At 39.7% G+C, this 15,323-nt stretch overlaps 1 protein-coding gene across 2 annotated transcripts in view; it reads right to left on the bottom strand.

Annotated features, from left to right (window-relative positions):
- The window catches only part of NHS (NHS actin remodeling regulator), a 98,107-nt gene that overhangs the window by 34,353 nt on the left and 48,431 nt on the right, over positions 1-15,323 (bottom strand). For both annotated transcript variants that reach the window (XM_006088560.2, XM_006088559.1), the window contains exons 2-3: positions 13,807-13,959; positions 8,275-8,408 (exon numbers count right to left, since the gene is read on the bottom strand). In XM_006088560.2, the coding sequence (XP_006088622.1) occupies positions 8,275-8,408; positions 13,807-13,959 (287 nt within the window). The remainder of the gene's footprint in view (positions 1-8,274; positions 8,409-13,806; positions 13,960-15,323) is intronic.

Below are 15,323 nucleotides of genomic sequence, written 5' to 3' on the forward strand. Positions count from 1 at the left end.
AACCCAGAAACTGAAATATTCATGCCTAAATGTATGTATGTATGTATGTGTGTATGTATGTGTGCATGTGTATTTAACTTCCTATTTTGAATAATGGTATACTTATAGAGAAATTGCAAAAATAGTAGAGTCCCTATATACTACTCCTTATCTAGATTTTCCTAATGTTACCATCTTACACAACCATAGTACATTTATTAAAACCAAGAAATGAACATTGGTAAATGTTATTAACTAATCTATTAACTTTATTTGGAGTTTTCTAGGTTTCCCACTAATGTCCTTTTCCTAGTGCCAGATTCAACCCAGAATCCCACATTGCATTTAGGTATCAAATCTCCTTCAGTTTGAGATTGTCCTTCAATCTTTGCCTTTCATGGCCTTGACACTTTTGAAGAGTACTGACCCATTATTTTCCAGAATGTCCCTCAGTTTGGGGTTGTCTAATGTTTTCTTATGATCAGATTGATGTTACAAGTTTTTGGCAAGAATCCCACATAAGTGTCATTTCAATGCATCATATTATGATATATATATATATATATATATATATATATATATATATATATATGTTAGAGGCCCAGTGCACAAAAATTTGTGCACTTGGGGGGGGAGTGTCCCTCAGCCCGGCCTGTGCCCTCTCGCAGTCTGGGACCCCTCGGGGGATGACCACCTGCTGGCTTAGGCCCGTTCCCTGGGGGATCGGGCCTAAGCTGGCAGTCAGACATCCCTCTGGCAGCCCAGGACCCCTTGGGGGATGTCTACTTGCCAGTGGGGAGCAGGCCTAAGCTGCAGTCGGACATCCTTAGCGCTGCTGAGGAGGCGAGAGAGGCTCCCACCACCACCTCTGTTCTGGCAGCCGTCAGCCTGGCTTGTGGCTGAGCAGAGCTTCCCCTGTGGGAGCACACTGACTACCAGGGGGCATCTCCTGCATTGAGCGTTTGCCCCCTGGTGGTCAGTGTGTGTCATAGTGACCAGTCATTCCCAGTCGTTTTGCTGTTAGGGTCCATTTGCATATTACCCTTTTATTATATAGGATAGAGGCCAGGTGCATGGTTGGGGGCCGGCTTGTTTGGCCTGAAAAGTGTCCTGGATCAGGGTGGGGGTCCTATTGGGGTGCCTGGACAGCCTGGGTGAGGGGCTGATGGCCGTTTTCAGGCTGGCCATGCCCGCAGGCTGGAAGCAGATATCTGGGATTTATTTAACTTCTATAATTGAAACTTTGTAGCCTTGAGTGGAGCCCAGGTCGGGTTGCCCCTGGCAACCGAGGCTCTCAGTCCCTCCTGAGCGGAGGCGACGCCAGCTGGAAGCAGGTATCTGGGGTTTATTTATCTTCTATAATTGAAACTTTGTAGCCTTGAGCATAGCTCAGGGCCGGCCAGGGAAGGCGGGAAGCTTGGCTTCCTCCATCGCCGGGGGGCAACGCAAGCCTCCTGCTGGCTCCAGCTCCGTGGCCGCAGCCATCTCTGTGATGGACTGACGGAGTGAGTGTGTGATGGTTAATTTGCATATTACTCTTTTATTAGATAGGAGATATATATATATATACATATATATATATATATATATATATCTCCTACTACTGGTAATGTTAACTTTGATGGTGTCTGCCAAGTTTTTTGCAGCAGCTTCCAAGTTACTATTTTATCTCGTTAATCAACAAGTTATGTTGTGGGGAGAAATTTTGAGACTTATGCAAATATCCTGTTTCTTAAAGTAATTTCACCGAACTAATTTTAGCATTCATTGATGATTACTGCCTGCAAAAATTGTTACTGTCATATTTGAGTAATGGTGATTTTTAAAATGTCCATCAATACTTATACATTTATTAATTAGAATTTTTCTGTAAGGAAGAACTACCCCATCCCCATGTATTTATTTACATATCCCAATTTACTTAATATCAGTATACATTCACAGGTATTTATTTTATTTTCTGTGTTATAATCTATTACTATCATTATTTTATTGCACAAAGTGTCCCAGGTTTGGCCATTGGGATCCCTCCATGTTGGCTCTTATGTCCTTTTGACATACCCCTATTATTTTCTGAGAACTTGCTGCTTTCTGGCATCTCAATAGAGTCTAGGATTATCTTATATTCTCCTTTTCACCATATAAACAATTTCTCCAAGGAACCTGGTTTCTTTTATTAGAGAATAGTATTCAGAAACAAGATCTGGGCACTAGATGTCTTCAGTGTTACCAGAGTGTCACCATCAGAATGGCTGCTCAGATAATATGCTTGGGGACTTTATCATGGCTGTTTGAACAAGAAAGTTAGGCACCTTAAAAGCCTCCTACATATCCACCTCTGCAACATGATTTATGCCTCAGTGTTGCATGTCCTTGGATGTTTTTACTTCACATGTCCAAGGAGAAAGATTAGAGTTATGAAAGTACTTAACTTATCCTTCCTAAGAAATTTAAAGATTGTGGCCCTAGCTGGTTTGGCTCAATGGATAGAGTGTCAGCATGTGGACTGAAGGGTCCTGGGTTCAATTCCGGTCAAGGGCACATGCCCAGGTTGTAGGCTCGATCCCCAGTAGGGGGCATGCAGGAGGCAGCCAATCAATGATTCTCTCATCATTGATGTTTCTATCTCTCCCTCCCTCTCCCTTCCTCTCTGAAATAAATAAAAATATATCTTTAAAAAAAGAAAAAAGAATGTGTTCAGTATCCTGCAAGTTTTGACAAATGATTATGCTGGAAGCCATGGTCAGCTCCCAATAGAGGTCCAAAGCATTAGCTATCTGGTTACATTGGCTTCCTACTTTCCTGTGTAGACCACTGCTAATCTCTTAGAAACACAGGATCTAGAGGTGTTCGCACAACCTGAGGTGGCATTACAGATCTTTCAGTGAGCCAGAGCAGCTTTTCTCTCTCTTTTTTTTTTTTTTTTACCAAAGTCAGCTTAATTTAGACCTCACTGAATCAGGCTGTTGCCATTCTAATGTCTGTCTAAGTCTATTCATTCATATATCTGCCTGTGACTGACATTCTCTGACTCATTCCTTGCTTGCTGACTTACTTGCTTGGGAAGAAAGATGTGTGCACACTTCTTCAGGAAGGGAATGGCTACAGAACACCACTGCAAAGGAAAGGAAAGGAGTGGGGAACAGAAAAGTACCCAGGTGGGATGATTCAAGTATAAATGAATGAGGAATTCTGTATGAAGTATTATTCTGGCTTTGTGATCAAGTGATGTAATATAGAAATTGTATAAAAGGGAAATTATTTGATACTTATCTATTTGGATTACTCAGAGGCTCTTTGACTTGAATATTTAAAGTTCCTAAGTTATGGCTGTTTCCTCTTTTGGAGTTATGGCTTGCTGTTTTAGTTAAAATTATATTCATCAACCCATCAATAAATATATGTGTGAAAACACACAAAAAATATTCTTTCCTAAGTTACTTAGGTTAGCTATTTTCTTCCCTACCGCATTCATTGTTGTAATTATAAAGGCTTTAAAAATATTTTAATGTCTGGAGTTCTAGTTGCCCTTTGTGGGTTTACTTTTTCAGTGTTTTCCTGGCAATTCTTTGTTTCTCCATAAAACCTTTGTATCAGTGGGTCTAACTGAATTTTAAAAAAAGCTTTTTGGTAAATTTATGGGGATTGTGTTAAATTTATAAATTAACTTAGAGATAACTGACTTGCTTATAATGCTGAATCATTCTATCCAAGAACAGAAGACATCCTTCCATTTGAGAAAATATAATTTTGTGTCTTTTAAGAATGCTTTAAAGTTTTTTTTTCCAGATAGGTTTTGTACATTTTTGGTAAATTAATTCCTAAGTATTTAATCTTCTTTGTTATTGCTGTAAATGGAGTTTTCCCTACCACTAGATCTTCTAGTTGTCTATCATTTGTGTATATGAAGGGTACTGCTTTTTGTGTGTTTATATCCTACTAACTTGCTGAATTCTTTTGTTTGCATCAGCTTTATCATTGATTATCTAGGATTTTTCTGATATATTATCATATCATCTGCAACTAGATATAGGTTTACTTCTTCTTTACCAATTCTTATATAATTGATTTATTTTGTCTAGTTGCATTGATTAACATAATGCTAATTAGCAGCAGAGATAGTGAGCATCCTTGCCTTGTTCCAGATTTTAGTGAAAATGCCTGTTTCCCCTTAAGTAAGAAATGGGGACGTTCTATTTCATTTTCTTTTTAAAATTAAATCTATATTGTTGAAAGAATCACATATGTACCCTTTTTTTCCCCATGAACCCCTTCTGGCCTGCCCCCGCCCCTCACCCCAGGCCTTTACCACCCTATTGTCTGTCCACGGTTTATGCATTATGCATACAAGTTTTTTGGTTTATCTCTTCCCATCCATCCACCCACCCCCACTCTGAGATTCCACAGTCTGTTCTGTGCTTCTATGTCTCTAGACCTATTTTGTTCATTAGATTCCACATATGAATGAGATCATGTGACACTTGTCTTTCTCTGACTGGCTTATTTTGCTTAGCATAATATTCTCCAGGTCTCTCCATTCTGTCTCAAAGGATAAGATATCCTTCTTTTTTTACTGCTGCATAGTATTCCATGGTATAAATGTACCATGCTTTTTTAATGCTCTGAAATAATTTATAGAGCATTGGGATTATCTGAACTTTGAAGGCTTAGAACAATTCCCTCTGGGAAACCATTTGAGCCTAAAATCACCTCCTTTGCCATCCATGATGAGGGGGGACGACAAGATGCGCTTTAATTAGAAGACACCCCTTGAATTTTCAACTGACAGAGGGTTTTAAGCTAAATTGGATGGTCAGTTTCCTGTGAGTTCCTCTTGGAGAACTTTTGATAAAAATCAAATATCAAGAAACTAAGTTTCCCCTCTTTCCACTTATAGAAGCTATGAGGCTACTTTGGAGCCATCACCAAATGTCACTAGACAAATGACACCTTGTCCCTTGAAAAATTTAAATAACCCAAGGCACCCTTATGATTTTACTATAGTGCCCTGGAGTACCTCATCACACAGTTTGGGAACCATGGTATATGGTGTATAGCCTTTCAACCTTTTTCCCTCTGCATATGTGTGTACATACTCACATATATACTCATAGATATTTTTTGAGGTCATACTATACACCGTTTAAAAATCCCTGATGATAAAACATATTCTATGTCATTATATTCTTCTATAATACATTTTTATATTGTATATTTACTTATGCATATAACAGAATTCATTAAAGTAAATCTCTACTGGTGAACTTTTAGGATATTCGTAATTATTTTCCCTATTGTAGACAGTATTTTGGTGAACACCCTAGTGATTAAATGTTTGCATCACTCTTGTTATTGCCTTGGGATAAATTCCTACACATAGACTTGCTGGATCAAAAGATATGAATCTATAATAGTGTTGATAAGTATTGGGAAATTTCCCTGTAGAAAAGATATGACAACTTTTACTTCCTCCAATCTTATACATGAGTATACATTATAGGCTTTTTAATTTTATGGTAAGAGTTTTATTGTGATTATGAATATAGATTCAGAAATTCATGTATTTTAGGCACTGTGCTGATACTTTCACACCCACACACACACACAATTTAAACATACTTACATAACATTGTATTAAGCCTTCTTAACAACCTTGTAAAATTGAAGCTATTATCCCCATTTTGCAGATAAAAAAACTGGGACTCAGAAAGATATAATAAAATCTTCCAAATCACATAACCAAAAAGTTGTAGAGCTAGGATTTAAACCTAGTTAGACCTATAATATTATCACTATATCAGTGATACATCAGAGACTTGATTGGCTAATAAAAATAACAATGATTATGTCTACTACATATTGAGTGTTTATTATGTATCAGGTACTGTTGACATGTATAAACACACTCTTGTTCCAAACTTATGAGGTATTATCTACATTATCCCCGAGTCACTGAAATGATTCACTTGTCCAGGGTCACACAGCTAGTAAATGGTAGAGTTGGTATTCAAGTCCAGGCAGTTTGGCTTCACAGTCCATGCCATTAATGACCAAAGTACAGTATCACAGTTTGCAGAGCTGTGGAATATTGTATATCATAATCTCATTATGAATGCTTTTTTAAAGGAGGAAAAAATGGCTAACCTAAAGTCTTATAGTTGAAAGGAGAGTTGCTGTCTAAGAAAAGGTCTATCAAGCAATTTGCTATCTAAGAAAATGTGTATCTAGAAACTTGGCTGCAAATTTCTTGTCCTTATACCTGAAGCTTTTTCTATTACAGTAAAATACAGTCCTGTAAGCCAATTGCATAGAGCCATGTTCTATTCTGAGTCAGCTCCAAGTCTGAGGGATAAAACATGAATGGAAAATCTTCCCATGATCCTGGTGACCCAAACTCAATTGAACAAATGAAACACTTTAAATTTCCCCAACTTATTTAAATACTAAGTATTATAATTTGAGATGGGTAAATTTTCTGGAATTTACATAAGTATGATCTACACTCTTATTGATATTTGTTGGGTAAATACCCTCATTGCTGTTCATTATTTTAAGCCTTTTCCTGTAGTCTTACTTTGGTATTTAGACATTATTAAAAATTATGCAGAATATGACTAAGGGTAATATTTTTAGGTCATTTCTATAAATGCTCAATATTCCTCTCTCCCCTCCCCCGAGAAAACCAACTTAATGAGCCACAAGACATATATAACGAATGGGGAAAATATTTTTAGCATTTTATGCAGAAAATGCCTCATTAAAAGCAAATACTTCAGCAAGCAGAGCTGAGCTTAATATGAGCTTTTGTTGAGCAGGGGCTTTTATGACAAATCACTAGCATGTGTAACTGCTCTATAAAAAGACCTAGAAAACTCTAAGAGACGCTTACCTTGTTTTCTTACTCCTGGGCGGCATTGCAGCAATGTAGTGAGGGTGACATGACACTCAGTAGACATTCAATGAATCTGAAGGACATGAAGCTTACTGTCCAGCCACAAGTAGGAAATATGTCTATGTATTGTCCAATATCACTCACTGTTTTATCTGGATACGTCATATCATGCAGACTCATTCAGATGAAGTCTGTTTATCTGGATGTTTGGCATCATCTGACCCAAATAATTTGCATCTATTTTGCATATTATAAAAGCCATAAGGATGCAGGGTTTATAGTCATACACATAAATTTAATTCAAATAAAAATCTCACCGTGTAACCACACTCTTGTAACTTCTTTAGGCTTTGGGCCTCAAACTAAAATGACAAGAGAGCAGGGGTCCAGCAATTCGGGCAGGCAGTATGGGCTGATTTGGTCACAAAAACCATAGCCCCTCATGACAATGATGCCCTACTCAGAGGCACAAAGCTGTCCCCACTGAGGCCCCAGAAGGCACATCTGGGCTGATGGTTTATGCAGTGGTTGCTAATAGTCTGCAGGGGAATGCAGATGTTCTGAGCTGTGTTCAGCTTCATCATCTCTGATCTATTCTTGGGGGTTGGTCTAAACTACAGCCACAGCCACCTGGGCAAGGCTGAAATCACCTTTGGTGATGATATCACTCTGGTAATTGGCTACCCTGAAGAACTAGCCTCCTTTATAGAATGGGGAAGCATGAAATGATGAAATGAACAGTGCACAAATGGAAAGTTAACACATCATTTAAGTTCTCTCCCAGCTCATCCCATTGAATCAGCCAAACTCTCACTTGACTAGGAATAATAGTGGTGGTTGAGTAGTTAACGTTTATTGAGGTCTTACTCTGTGCCAGGCACTGTGCTAAGTTATTTTCATGCCTTGTCCCATTTAACCCGCAAACACTATAATCTAGATACACTTAATATCCTCGTGTTACAGACAAGGAAACTGAAGGAAAAGAAGGTAAGTAACCTGCCCTAAATCTTTCAGTTTGTGTGCAGAAGAAGAATTTGAAGTAAAATTTACCTCTGATTTTTAGATTCCTTAATTGTTACTGCTTTACTGCATTATACAACCAGGAACTGAAAAAAATATATATCTGTATCCCCACTCTAGCAAAAAAAAAAAAAAAAAAAAAGAGAGAGAGAGAGAGAGAGAGAGAGAGAGAGAGAGAGAGAGAGAGAAAGAAAGAAAGAAAAGGGGGAAAAGGGCATTTTTTTCAGGAATGAAAGGGGGAAAATTAAGTTGTTTTCAAATGCACATGATTCACTCTCTCAGGCAGCCCAGTCTCCTTCGCTAGGAGGGAAACTAATTCCTAAAACCTACTCCTGCTTCCTGATGAGCAAGGACAGGGCTGCCAGCTGGCCACAAAAGCTCACCGTTAAGAAGTGACGTTCCTTAACTTCGCGCCTCCTCTGGCTGTGAGCTGGGGGGTACGCTGGCAATGGAGGAGCAGTTACAGAAAGGGGCACAGCAGTTCTCTGCTCCCGGCGATCATTCCGGCTCCGATGTTCTAGGGGCAGAAAAAGCAGTAATGCATAAACATACTTGGCATTTTCAATGTCTCTTGTCTTGATGGGAGGCTGAGCAAAGGGCTGGAGAAAGGTGAGTTGCTAAGTTAGTTCATTTGTATATCAAATAAGATTTTCAGAATGGTTCTGAACTAAACTTTCACTTCATATTAATATGAAGTTATACACTTACATTTCAATGGGTCCATCTCATAATGTTCATACAAGATAGTTCAATCTTGAGTTTGGAAAAAGCAGCATATTTCTAAATGTGCCTCATTTCAAAACAACATGAGCAAAAAATATCCAGGACAATGGTGGAAGATGTGGTGGCACAGACATGCCAGAGACACCCAGGAAGTGCCAGGGATAAATGCTCACAGCCATCTCGAAGGTGCTGGACCAGCTCATATAGGCTCAGGGGTGCTGAGTGCTGTATGTTCAGGAATTTTACAAGCTAGTTTTTAAACTGTTGGTAGCTTGAAATAGGCCATAGTGTGAGAATTTATACCACAGGTATTGGTGAGAACTATATATCAGGGCTTTTGTTTTTTTGTTTAAGTTATTACTTTTGTTTGTTTGTTTGTTTAGAGAGCCTGTGACCAGCACACAATTTCAGTCATCTGAGCCCTGTCACCCATAACACTCAGAGGGCTTTGAAACTCTGGGCTCCTAGGGAAAGTAAAGAATTCTCAATGACAACAGTTGTCTGATTTAGGAGTAAAGCTACCACTGGGAAAAGCCAAGAAATTTTCATATGTGGGATGAAATGGTGCTGACTTCATAGCAGGAATCACTGAGACACTAAGAGAACCATTTAGCTTTCTGGGTGTTTAAATAAGCCCCGAGGCATGCCCAGCCTAACACACTGGCCACACCAAACGCCATTCCACCTGCCAAAAACTAGCCTATACTCATGCCCAGGACCTGAAATCTCATGACTACATCATGACAAAGGTACATATTGGTACAGCATATTTCTTAATCATCTCTTCTATTATTTAAAATCACCATTACTCAGAACATCAATAATTATAACTATGATGCCCAATATTTACTGAGCAATTGCCCTATGCCAAAGACACTTTGTTAAAGCTCTTATATGCATCTCAAAGTAGGTGCTGACACCACACCTCTTCTGCAGATGCCTAAACAGGCTCAGGGAGGCTAGGCCGAGCTATCAGTGGTACACACTTGGCCCAAGGACCCTGCTCTTTACCACTCCTTAATCTATAGGCACTGTAAGGCTCTAACATACTTTCTCACTCATCAGAGCAAGACTTCTTAGGTCTTATAATATTGAATTATAATTATATTTTATCACATTCTAATTCTTTGAATATTGATAATAGAATATAGAATATCTGACAGCTCATAAGACACTACTTGTTTTTTTACCCATGTTAGGAAACAGAACTAACTATGCTGATCCTCTCAGGTGACATCAGAAGTAAGCCCTTTCTCCAAAGGCCTGATAACTCTATCACTGAATTAATAAAAATCAAGATATCGCTACATGCCTGCCTTTATCACTAGTGGGAAGGCAGAGACTACATTTTATTTAGGTTGAGATGTAGTGTGGTCTAAATAAATGTTTGTTAAGAGACTGAAAGAAGAATGAATTAGTGCTTTGGTCAAAGTCTAGTCTTTTAATATTAGAATGTACTCCATACCCCTATCTTTTTCACTAATTGGTAGGACCTTCTCTAGGTCCTGTTGCCTGTTTCCACTGGCTTCGTTAATGCCAGCCCCATTTCCTCTTCGCTGTAGTCAGTGTGCTACACTCTAAATTTACCTGTGCACTCTTGAGCTTTCATATTTCTTTCTATGTCTGATTTGGCTATCTGTGGGTCTCTCTGCCTAAACTACTGACTTTGTTTGTGGCAGGAAAACATGGTAGTAATCCCCATTTTCCTTTTCTTGGGATTCTTTAGTCAAATGTTGACTCCAATTAGCAAACAGAAAAAGTCTTCATCACCATGTAGGTAGTCTTAGCTAAACTGCCTTCACAGCCAATGTTTATCAGGAAACAGAACTAACTACATTTTTTAGATAAATGTCTTCTTTGTTACAGCGCCTACCTCCAGTACCACCCTCATTTTTCTCTACAAGCAAACAGTGGGATTTTTACTAAATGAGCAGTGCAAGGAAAAGCTTTGGCAGTCTTAAATTCATAATGAAGAATAGAATACAGGTGTCAATGGTTAGGAAAAGGTGGAAGGAAGGGAGGAGTCCGGAGGGAGACATTGACTCAATTTCCCATTCAATTGCTTCCCTCCTACACTTTCTTAAATAGATCTCTTTCATTCACCCTAGGCAGGGAGCAAGCAGGCTAGATTAATGGCTCCCTGATAATGCTCTTCTCTGGTGGTGGGGTGGGGAGAACATTTGTCTACTAGAGCCTGACACTACAGTCAAGCCTTGGTTCTTATTACTGTAGGTAAATGGAACTTAAACCTTAGCCCTGCAACTTGAAAGGAAAGAAAATATAAAATATAAATATCTCTTTTTAGCCATCTAGTAATCTCTCCCTATCTTACAAACATAAACAATGGCATTACTCAAAGCCATTATAGTCTCTGAGTATAAAGAATTGCTAAGAAATGGAGGAAAAAGAGGAATCAGATTCTAAATAACTTGAAATACATTAAGGTGCTACTTCTTCTGGGGAGCCTTCCCTGAAGCTCCATTACATAATTATTGCCTTTTCTCTGAGCCTCATATCACAATGTTGAAATTACCTGGTTACTTATCTTCCTAACTAGATCAGGAATTCCTTGTGGGCAGGGACAATAACATTATTGCTGTCTGAATCCCAGGTTTATCACAATGTCTGACCCTCAATAGACATTGTTGAGTGGTTTGCTATTGAACAGATCTTGAATGCAGCCAATTTCTAGGTTCTGATCTCAATATTCCAGCTCCCTCCTTATAGCTTCAGTATCCTCTCCCCCCTGGTGGAAGCCGGGATATTCCAGCTGTCCAAATAGAAAATCTACAGGGAAACTCACTGCAGCATTTGCTGAGCAAGGCCATTGTCTGATAGGTCAGAATTAGTCATGGCCACCAGATGGCAGAAGTACTATTCTGTTGATGGCACTGCTAAGCCGCTGTGTTTCTTGGACAAGGTTAAAAAAAAAAGTCACTTTCTAATTTTAATTCTACACTGCATGTTTTTAATTCTATGATGCCTATAATTTCTGTTTATGGCTCTCTGCAGTGCTATTAAAACCACCACACCCAAGATTTGCTATTGAGACAACCACAAAGCCAGCCAGTCTGTGGAGGCAAGATGCAGCTCCAGGGTCTTCCTTCCAAACCCCATGAGCCCCCACATCCCTCTCTCAGCCCCTAGGAGGAAGTTCACAGAAAACTGATATTGGCACTTGCTGTTTCTCAGTTATGCCATTAAGCCCAAACCTGACAACACAGTGAAATATGATAGCTATGAACAGCTTAAAGTTATCTGGTTGAACCTGGAAAAATTGAATCAAGACTGATTTATGAATAATAATAATAAAAGGATAAAAATAATTATGGCTAAAGGGCTAATGTTACTTGAGCTCTCTAATGATGGGATCAAAGAAAGTATTTAGTGAGAATGATCACATTTCCCTGTCATCATTCTGTGCTCGCAATGCTCAACCAGTTTTCTGCAGAATTTCATTCAGTTGCACATTCATTGAGGACCTGTCACATTCATGTTAAATGCTTTGAATAAAAAAAATTTAATAATATCCTTGCCCTTGAGTTGCCCATGGATTAATGGTGGAAGATAGGCCTATAGGTTTTTAGTTATAATATAAGCTTATAAGTGACATGATGGGAAGATGCACAGGATATTATGGGAAGGGTGTCTAATCCAACCTGCAAAGGAATGGCAAGAGTTTTAGGGAAGATTTCCAGAAGGTGGCTTGCACTAAAAATTTGGTAAAGAAGGCCTTTTAAGCCATGTATAATATCAAAGGAATAATAAAAATGCCAGAGATACTTCTTTCTAGAGGATACTGATCATCATTCTTCATTGTAAGCATCACAGTGTCTATTACTAATACCCAAGGGGAATTTTGAGAAACAATTGTGTTAGGGATATCAGTAGGTTAGCTCTTTTATTAAAGGAATTGGAGAAAAGGGAGAAGTCATACATATGTGAAAAAAATAAGCTGAAACCAACATTTGTCAATTTATTTCCCCATTTTGATAGTGACTTTAAAATATTTTATTTGAATATTAATACTTTTGCAAGATACAGTTTTTTAAAGGAGCATTAAGAATTTGGAACAAAGACATTGAATGTACAGGCACTATCTTCTCCATAGCACAAATCTAAAGGCCAAAAAAGCTGACATGCCAACTTCTGATACCCAAGTTAGGAGTCTCAAAGAGAATGATACCAGATTGTAATCTCCTTGTCCTAATTAGAATGATTTTAAGACACTGAAAAGTAGCCAGTGTAAGAAAGGGCTGTATCTTTTACCTTGACTGCTATGTGCCTAACTCCAGCTTTCTCAGGACTGTGAGAGAAACCAAAATAGAAATATTTAGTTATTTACCTAGAACACGGTGTATAGTGAAGAGGGAAAGAGCTCTGGCTGGAGGTCTGGAGGCCTAGGTCTGGGTCCTGGCACTGTACCTAACCTGCTATATGTGACCCTGAGCAAGTTTCCTGACATCTCTAGGCTTCCACGTGCTCTACTGTAGAATGGACCAGATCACTGATTCTCAGCAGGAGCAGAAGAGCTCTATGGGAGAGGTCTGGTTGTTTTATGACTGGACAGGAGCCAAGGATGACAGCTGTCCTACAATGTACAGGACAGTCCTGAACAATGAAACAGTGCCCCAAGTCACCCAAATATCCCACCAGAACTTCTTGTAAAGGGAAACTCTAGAACCTATTTCTGAATCAAACCTAAATCCCTTTTAGTTATAATCCAAGGGTGTGTGTGGTTTTTTGGATCATGTTTCATGTACTCTGAATGCACCACTGTTTATGGTGTGTCCTCTTACCCCTCAACCCCTTCATTCCCCGATAATTTTTTTTTCAGAATGACTTGTGATTGTTTTTAATTCAAAGCTACTTTGATAGGTGCAAACCCTGCTTCATTATGTGTTCTAGTGTAGTCATGCCCAGGCATTTGCATGTTGCAAGTATTACTATCACAATAAATATTTTCTTTTTAAATTCTGTTTATTATCATATTTAGACCATAATGCTACTTTTAATTATATGTATAGGTAGTTTATATTATCTATGACTTCATTTCAGGTTAGAAAAGGGAGTGTTTCAAAATACTTGCTATAACAAAAGGAAGTGTTGCGAGTAATGGGAGAGAGAACAACTGAATGGGACATTCTCTGAGTTCTCTCCTTGAAAAGCCCTCCAAGCCTGGGATTAATTACCTCTGCGCAGGGCTTGCAGGCTCTGCCGGGCATGGCGGTGCAGTTCCTCCACACAGGGTGGCCTTGTGGCCGGGAGGAAGATGTTTCTCTGCTGGTGCCACGGTGCACGGTAGTACACGCTCAGCTTACTCTCAATGTCCAGGTTGGAGACAGCTGCAAGACAAAAAGGGAAATGGGGCATTATACATCAGTAGCTTTAAGCTGTGCATTTGGCAGACACTGGGGTGGGAAGGGGGCAGGGGCAGAGTCCAGGTAGAGTGGAAGTCCTGATTGCTGCATTCACATTGGGAACTCACTCAAGACTGAAGAAAGGTTTGAAGTTTACAATACAGAGAGGGACAACCTTTGCCCCCATCCAAGGGATGGGAAACCCCAGAACACCAACCAGCTAACTTCTTCTCCACACCTTCACTTTGTACTGTGATCAACCTGGACAAGCCCGTGGCCAGCCATGCTTAGGGGTAGGGGGTGGGTCCTACCTTCCAAGAAAGCAGAGAAAAGCCTCAGGAATGAGTCCAAAAGGTTGCCCCATCTCCAGTCTTCTGGCTGCAGGGCCGCAGAACTATATACACTGAGTGGCCAGATTATTATGACCACCTGACATTTGTAGGCAAATGAGCTATAATTTCACACTGAAGTTGCTAGAGGGCCAGACCATTATAAACATCTGAATAGCACAAACATACCTAAGTATTGTTGCTGAACAAGCTCATTCTATCATGTTGATGGCGTATCCCAATGGAGATGGCTTCTTCCAACAAGACAATGTGCCATGCCATGGTGCTCATATTGTGCAGGAATGATTTCAAGAACATGAGGGAGACTGTACCTTGGTTAGGTGGCCCCCACAATCACCAGATCTCAATCCAATTGAGCATTTGTGGGACGAAGTTAAAAGAGCCATCAGGCAGCTGGTTCCACAACCATCAAATCTCACAGAACTGGACAGTGCTATCCATCAGGCATGGTGACAGATTCCTTGCATCACCTTTCAACATCTCGTGGAGTCAATGCCAAGAAGAATCGCCACAGTATTGAAGGCAAAAGGTGGCCCAACAAAGTACTGATGGGGTGGTCATAATAATCTGGCCAGTCATAATAATCTGGCCACTCGGTGTATAGTTCTACACACCTGCTCCTGATGCCCACCTCAATTTGCCCCTTGCTTGCCCTGCTTTCTGTCTTCTGTGATCCTTGGCCCCCGACCCTCACTATTTAAACCTTATAATGCCTTTGACCTGCCAACCTCATTGTCTGCCATGTTTCAAAGCATTACTCAGTCTCCCTAGTTTCACCTAGGGGAGAACACAAGCATTAAAGATCCCATTACATGGGTATGGGTGTTAAGAGAGGGAAACCACAGACAGTGCTGGTAAGGAGAGGAGCACAGTCCTTGCAACTCATCCAAGAGATCAGGGATGGAGGCCTCCTTCCTCAAAGCACAACAATTAGCCCATTATATCTTCTTTATGTACACACTGAGTCTAGGATGGCGATCACTCATGAGCTGAAGGCAA

The sequence above is a fragment of the Myotis lucifugus genome, unplaced genomic scaffold, assembly GCF_000147115.1.
Source record: "Myotis lucifugus unplaced genomic scaffold, Myoluc2.0 scaffold_49, whole genome shotgun sequence".
In the NCBI taxonomy this organism is placed as follows: Eukaryota; Metazoa; Chordata; class Mammalia; order Chiroptera; family Vespertilionidae; genus Myotis; species Myotis lucifugus.